At 39.0% G+C, this 7375-nt stretch overlaps 1 protein-coding gene across 1 annotated transcript; it reads right to left on the reverse strand.

The window, feature by feature from the left end:
• Positions 1 to 319: 319 nt before the first annotated feature.
• Positions 320 to 2748, reverse strand: LOC116221885 (E3 ubiquitin-protein ligase rnf213-alpha-like). Its single transcript, XM_031574036.2, has 8 exons — positions 2544 to 2748; positions 2280 to 2400; positions 2097 to 2194; positions 1646 to 1813; positions 1392 to 1543; positions 951 to 1041; positions 643 to 748; positions 320 to 554 (listed from the first exon to the last, which is right to left on the reverse strand). Exons 1-8 carry the CDS (start codon positions 2678 to 2680, stop codon positions 339 to 341), a joined length of 1089 nt encoding a protein of 362 aa, XP_031429896.1. The 5' UTR covers positions 2681 to 2748; the 3' UTR covers positions 320 to 338.
• Between the last annotated feature and the right edge of the window lie 4627 nt (positions 2749 to 7375).

A 7375-nucleotide genomic window follows, 5' to 3' on the forward strand; every position in this document is an offset into this window, starting at 1 on the left:
GACAGATTGAGAATGTTCTCTCATAATTTTTCTCATAAACATAAACACATTCACGGGTGCGAATGTTACCTGGTCTGTGAAGCTTCCCTGTGAAGGTATTGCCCATTTAAACTTGTCACCTAATTGGTGAATGATGCTGAATCCATATATTTTGCACAAGTTTCTCAGCAGGTAGATCTGTATCCATGGATTGTCTGAGGCTGATATGAGCGTTTGCAAACTCTGAAGCAGCTGCTCCTTCCCCTCAGCAGCATTCACTTGCTCATCTGTGTGATGATGATGATGATGATGATAATAATGATTATTAATATTAGTTGTAGTAGTAGTAACAGCAGAATTCAATCTTTCTGAACACAAAATGAACAAGACCTACCTTCTGTTAATACACTGTGCATCATATCAGAGGCGACTGAGAGAGCAAATCTTAATTTTGCAATCGCATGAAGATCCTCAGCAGTGATGACATCCGGCTCAGATGTGGTGAATATGCAGGTGCTGAGACACTCCTGTGCCTTCTGGAGGAGACACCCTTGGTTTGATGAATGGATGTGATCCTAAATGAGAACATGGGAGTTCAAGTTTCCACTTTAGTGAAGCAGACTCTGCATGTGTATCCGGTAAGAGAGTGCACGAGTGACTGACCTCTATGCTGCGCACCATCATGAAGTAGAGCTCCTCAGTGTTGTCCTTGCTGGAGCTTAAAGCCGCTTCCATGAACCTCTGCAGCTGAGGAGCTGACTCCTCCATTCTGTCAAATCAATCATTTGGAGAAGTCTTTCAATCTTTTAGAGTTTACATTTATGACAAAAGAATATCCTGTACAATATTTTCTGACCAAAAGGCAGATTTGCATGTATTGTATCTAACTCTATCAACGGTAGTTCAATACTAATAAAAGGTATCGAATAAAATGAAAGTTCTGATAAATTATAAGTGGCAGAAGGTTTTACCCGCATCGAAGTAAAATCTTCAGCACAAGAGAGTAAGTGGTGGGATCAGGCTTCAGATATTCCTCCAGTTTGGACTTTTCTGATGTTTTAGCTGTGGACAACATTTACACTCGTATTCAGGAACAGGGAAATCACACAAAACACATTATTATACAACTACTACTGACAATAATTATTGTATTGATGGGCAAACTGAGTGAAATCCCAGCAAACAATTCAACTTGTTTCATTTCACTCCAACTGGACATATTCCTCAGACCACTTCAAGAAAAATACCTCTTTAATAACAAACTAATGCATCAAACTAATACCTTGCCCCATACATATTGTATTTCACCCCTAAAATATGAAATGGGACTACACAAACACAGTATATCACAGTCCTAAATGATGGTGAAATATTTACTGTATTAAAGTACATGTTAACTGCATATATGATACCTTCTGCAGATGGGCTGCCTCTCACGTAGTTCATCAGCTTTTCCACTATTTTGTCGGTCAGCTGCGCTTTGGTGGGAACAAAGTTCCACATGAACTCAACAAAAAAGGAGTTGCACTTTCTCCTAAATCGGTTCACTTTCAAAAACGTTTCCCTAAAAACACACACACACACACACACACACAAAACATGGCTTAAACGATCATGTTACCATGTTACCAACACAATATTATTATTGTAAATATTGTTTCCTTACTTGTCTACAGCTCCACACGGTTTGTAGTCAGTGCTTATCTCTTTCCTGCATTTCCTGCAGTTTGTATCACTGTGGTCCCTCAGACATGATAGATGGAACATGTGTCCACATTCCACTTTAGCGGTGTCATCCTCTGTAAACTCTTTATCACAATATGTGCACTTAACCCTGGAAAAGCATAAGGCAAACATAGTCATGCTTTAATTCCCTTCACCAAGTCTTTCTCCAGCTTTTTGTGGCATGGTTACCTTCTTGCTTGAACTGTTTATGGTGAAGGAAATGAAACATTTAATCTAACCCAGTGTGAAGGAAACAATAATAATAACAATAAACGATTAAAACCTTAAGTCAATCCAATTCAGCTGCAGTAGAGCAGATGGATTTGAATAAACTGTGGTTTTAGACCCCATGCAGTAATTATTTATTCAATAACTGAACACATTTTACTCACATGAAAATATTGCAAGCATTCTTTCCACATTGTGTCAGTGTTCCTGTGACCTTCTCAATCACGTATTCCATATTGTTTCCATTCTCAGTGTTGAGGTTCTACACAGACAAAGTGGGGGATATTTCACTTGATTGATCACAACAACAGCACACACAAATGCCAAAAGATGAATACAATTCATACCTTCCACATCCGAACAAGATATCGAACAAAAAAAGTTAAAAGTTCTTTGTCCATGTCTATCTCATCTGGAAGAAGATGATCCATGAGAAGATACATAATCCGGGTGCTTTGCCAAAAAAGCCTACACATGATGGCCACAGCATTAGAGTATATTAAAAGCCTACACGTGAACAGACATACAATTCTAGGGGTGGCTACAGTATTAGAGTATATTAAATCTATTTCATGTCTCAAATTCTGGGATCATTTATAATTTGAGCTTACTGGATTTCTGTGATGAGTATCTCCCCATTCTCTCTAAGCCTGGTCACCAGGACGTTTTCAGAAAGTATCTCTTCCACCGTCATCTTCAATGACTTGACTTTTATTAGCCAGTTCTGGCAGCCAGCAAAGTCCTTCATTATTTCTTCCTTTGGCCGGAGACTTTCAATTGTCTGTCTTAATGCCTAAAAAGGAATTAGGATACACTTAATTAAGCAAATCATTTTTCTGCCTGACATTTCTCAGAGACCCATCCTCCATCTGAACTATTTTCTGGTACTGTTTCTTGAGTCTTGATCCCTACTCCTCCGCAGTCCTCTGCATCAAAATGTGAAGAACTCACACTGTTCTTCAATAACAAGATAACTTTAATTAGAACCAATATTATTTCTGATGCAAACGCAGATGGCCTCAGAAAACACAGTAAAAAAGATGCAACCATGCATCACATTGATGGATCTTTGTAAGACTGAGTGCAACTCCTCCACCTCATGTATTGACCCTGTACCTACAGCATTTTTTAAGCGGGTGTTCGACAGTGTTTCAAGTCATGTCCTGAAGATTATAAATACATCTCTTAAACAAGCATCTTCCCAGATGCCTTCAAAACAGCTGTTGTAAAACCCTTACTAAAGAAACCCAACCTAGATGGTAATGCACTGACCAACTATTGGCCGATTTCCAATCTTCCATTCATTAGTAAAATACTTGAAAAGATAGTTTCAGTGCAAATAAACTCCTTTCTTAAAGAAAACAATATCCTGGAGAAATTTAAATCAGGCTTTAGAACATGCCACATCACTGAAACTACTCTTAGTAAAGTAATCAACGACCTCAGACTAAATTTGGATGCAAATTTGGATGTCTCAATCCTTGTCCTCTTAGACCTAAGCGCTGCATTTGATACGATTGATCATGAAATCCTAATCAATCGTCTTGAAAAGTAAGTTGGGCTCTCTGACTCTGTGTTAAACTGGTTCAGAACATATATCAAAGTTTTATGTCAGGCTTGGAGATCATGTGTCTAAGAAACATGACATCTGCTTTGGGGTTGCACAAGGGAGCTGCCTTGGTCCATTATTATTTTCACTATACATGCTGCCACTTGGGGACATCATTAGAGAACACAATTGTTAAGCCCTGTCCTGTTTCTTAGTTTGTTTTCCTGGTGTTGTTGTGTGTTCGTTTTTGTGTTTGTTTACCTTTGTTTCCTCATGTCTGACACCTCACACCCTGCCCTTGATTATCTGCCCCGTTTTGTCTCTTAGTTAGTTTCCCTTGTGTTGTCGCGTGTTCTTTTTTTAGTTTTTTTAGTAATGTTCTAGTAAGAGAGGCCACCAAGACACCTATGACTACTCTGAATGAGTTACAAGCTTCAGCAGCTGAGATGGGAGAGACTCTGCATACAACAACTGTTGCCTGGGTTCTTCACCAATCAAAGCTTTATGGAAGAGAGCCACTGTTGAAAAAAAGCTCCACTTTGGTCTCATCAGACCACAGAACCTTCTTCCACTTGACCATGGAGTCTCCCACATGCCTTTTGGCAAACTCCAGTCTCTTCCATAAAGCTTTGATTGGTGAATAACCCGGGCAACAGTTGTTGTATGCAGAGTCTCTCCTGTAAGCAGGTGGTTTGAGTGAATGTGGAGACAATGTGGGGGGCGGGGTCCAGCCCGCCCGCCGGTTTAGACGTTGCGACACACCTGTGTTGCATTAATCAATTGGTAACGGGACTATAATGGGCTTGGGTAGAAACGGGAGGTCAGGGACAGGAGATATTGCTGAGCTCCAAGCCGAGGGCTGCCGTGCCAGGACGTGGGTGAGTGCTGTTTACCCGTTGCATTACTAATAATTCGCTCTGAGATTGGAACTAAGTGCGTTGGCTTAGATAGCTGACTGTTGCGTGTTGCGATCACTGGTCTGTGTACCTCTGATATACCCCACGTCCGGCGGTCGCGGCAAGGAGGCCAGCGTATCAGGTAGTATTCTATTGCACCCAATGTCTTGTTGTTTTCCGGGGAATTGTGTTCCCCGGGGGGTTTCTTTATATATGTCAGTGCGTGTGCATGTGTGAGCAGGAAGAAGAGCAAGCTCATATTCTGGGCAAAGTGCTGTGTCTGTACAAAGGAATAGGAGGGGATATACTTAGCCTTGGCTTGCTGTGCTTATGGGTTGCTGTGGATGCCTTCTGGCTCTTGATGTGTATTTTATCACTGACTTTATGATTGGGATGAATTTAAAGTATTTGATCTGATTGTACTTTGCCCATCTGACAGCGATGAATTTGCTGTGTATTTATTGCTAATGTTAATATCCATCTGTCCCTGTGTATAGGCCTATATTCTTCATGCTATTTATCTATTTATTAATCTGCACTTAGCACTTTACATGGATGTGATGCGTGTTTTGGCCACTGCTCTCTCCCCAAGGTGCTTTTATAAAGTATAATATAAAGACAAATAAAAGTCCTTGCTTTTCCCTACACCTTTGTCTGCGTGTGAATTGATTCAGTGCCCAGGTAATGCTGTCCAAATAAGGTAACCTGCAGGGGGCAGCAATTAGGCTGGTAAATAGCCCCTTTACACTCTCATCTTAGGTGGTGATGCTTGTAACTCCTTCAGAGTAGTCATAGGTGTCTTGGTTGCCTCTCTCACTAGTCTCCTTCTTGTCACTCAGTTTGTGAGGACGGCCTGCTGTAGGCAGATTAACACATGTGCCATATTCCTTCCATTTCTTGATGATGGATTTAACAGAATTCCAGGGGATGTTTAGTGCCTTGGACATTTTTTTTGTATCATTCCCCTGACTTATACTTTTCAATAACCTTTTATCTGAGTTGCTTGGAGTGTTCTTTGGTCTTCATGGTGTAATGGTAGCCAGGAATACTGATTACTAAATACTGACCAGTGTATTGACCTTCCAGACACAAGGGTTGTTATACTACAATCACTTGAGACACATTCACTGCACACTGATCCCCATTTCACTAATTGTGAGACTACTAGCACTAATTGGCTGGACCTCTGTTGAATTAGGTCAGTCACTTTAAAGGGGGTGAATACTTATGCAATCACTTATTTTCATTACATATTTTTATTTAATTGCCATTACTGTGTATAAATCTGTTTTCACGTTGACAAAGAGGTCTTTTTTGTGATTTTTCTTTTGTAAAAAAAGCCAACTTATATTGACCATGATTGATTTATAAAAGCAATAAAAGGGTAAAACATCCAAGGGGTTGAATACTTACTGTATGTAAGGCACTGTATGCACTCTATCCTGGTCTTTGTGTTTTGTGTTTATGTGGATCACTGTGCATGTAATTTCTTTTTGCGTGTGGTTTCAATATTTCTAGCTATTAAGCACTTTGAGCTGCATTATTTTGCATGAAAGGTGCTATACAAATAAAGTGTATTATTATTATTATTATTGAGCACAGGGAGATTATGTTAGTATATACGTAATTGAATCAAAGGGTTTTATCACTTGTATTGACACTAGTGCTGTCAGTTAAACACCTTATTAACGGAGTTAACGCAAGCCCATTTTAACTATGTCAATTTTTTTGTCGCGAGATTAACGTTTTTTTAATTTTTTTATTATAATTTTTTTTTTGGTTTTTGGCCTCGCAAACTGTGTAGTTTTTTCAAATGCTGTTGCAACAACTAGTAACCTTAGAAAAACTACAGCACCACACCGGATCAAGCAAGACCGGAAGCAAAACAATAGGCACGCCGTTTGGGCTTGGAAGCCGGCCAATAGTAGTAGGCTAACGTTACGGTTTGAGTGAATGGTGAGCGCGATACGGCGAAATGGATGATAAAAAGCTTCTGAATGGAGAGTTTACTTTTAATAGTTGTGTTGTGCAAAAGAAGCAAGCTTCACTGTTGTCTGAAAATGTCAACAGGCTTGTCTGTTTGAGTACCTGGCTGGAAGCAAAGTAGTAGGTTTACCTTTTATTGGTAACCTAACTGTTACGGTTCATTGTTTCTCAAATAAGAGGCCTGACTGCCATGTTCCCAGCCAACTTGAAAAAAGGAAAATATTAAGCCATGGTTTAACTGCACTATAGGCTGAGTCCTTGTTTACCTGAAATGTGCACTTTATAATTTTAGTTTGTACGGCCCTGTTTGGCAATGTTGTTTTTTAATCAAAAAAAACATTTGCATAAAGCAAGCCAATCCACTTTTCCATGTTGATAATGGCATTAAAATAAAAACAAAATGATGGAAAAAATAAATGAACGAAGGGACATTTAGAATAGTCACAAATTTCATTTTGAGTTAACTATGACCATAAATGCGATTAATCGCGATAAAATATTTTAATCGTTTGACAGCACTACTATAAATGTGTCAATTAGTATGTCATAGTTAACTAAAAATGAATATAAATGAATCGCAAATTTGTATCTATTCTAAATGTCCCTTCATTTATTTTTTTCCATGATTTTTTTTTTTCATTTGAATGCTCTTAATCTCGCGATAAAATTTTTTACGGCGTTAAAATGGGTTTGCGTTAACGCCGTTAATAACGCGTTAAACTGACAGCACTAATTTACAGACATCTTTTTTGGGAACCTTGTTTTTTATCCAGTGTGGTATGCTATATTTTGGCCTGTCATAATAGACTTAACAAGTGGCAGAATACAATAGTTCTTCAAAAAAGTACGTCTTAGGGATGCAAACGTGGAAATTATATCTACATATACGCAAGTGTGTCAAATCTGGTGGAAGTGGGTGGAAGTGATGGACTTCACTGTGTTTGGGTAGCAGAAAAGAATTCACTTTGAGGTTTAACGGCCACTTTACATTATCACAACATGCATTATTTTC

This window comes from Clupea harengus, chromosome 9, assembly GCF_900700415.2.
Source record: "Clupea harengus chromosome 9, Ch_v2.0.2, whole genome shotgun sequence".
Classification (NCBI taxonomy): Eukaryota; Metazoa; Chordata; class Actinopteri; order Clupeiformes; family Clupeidae; genus Clupea; species Clupea harengus.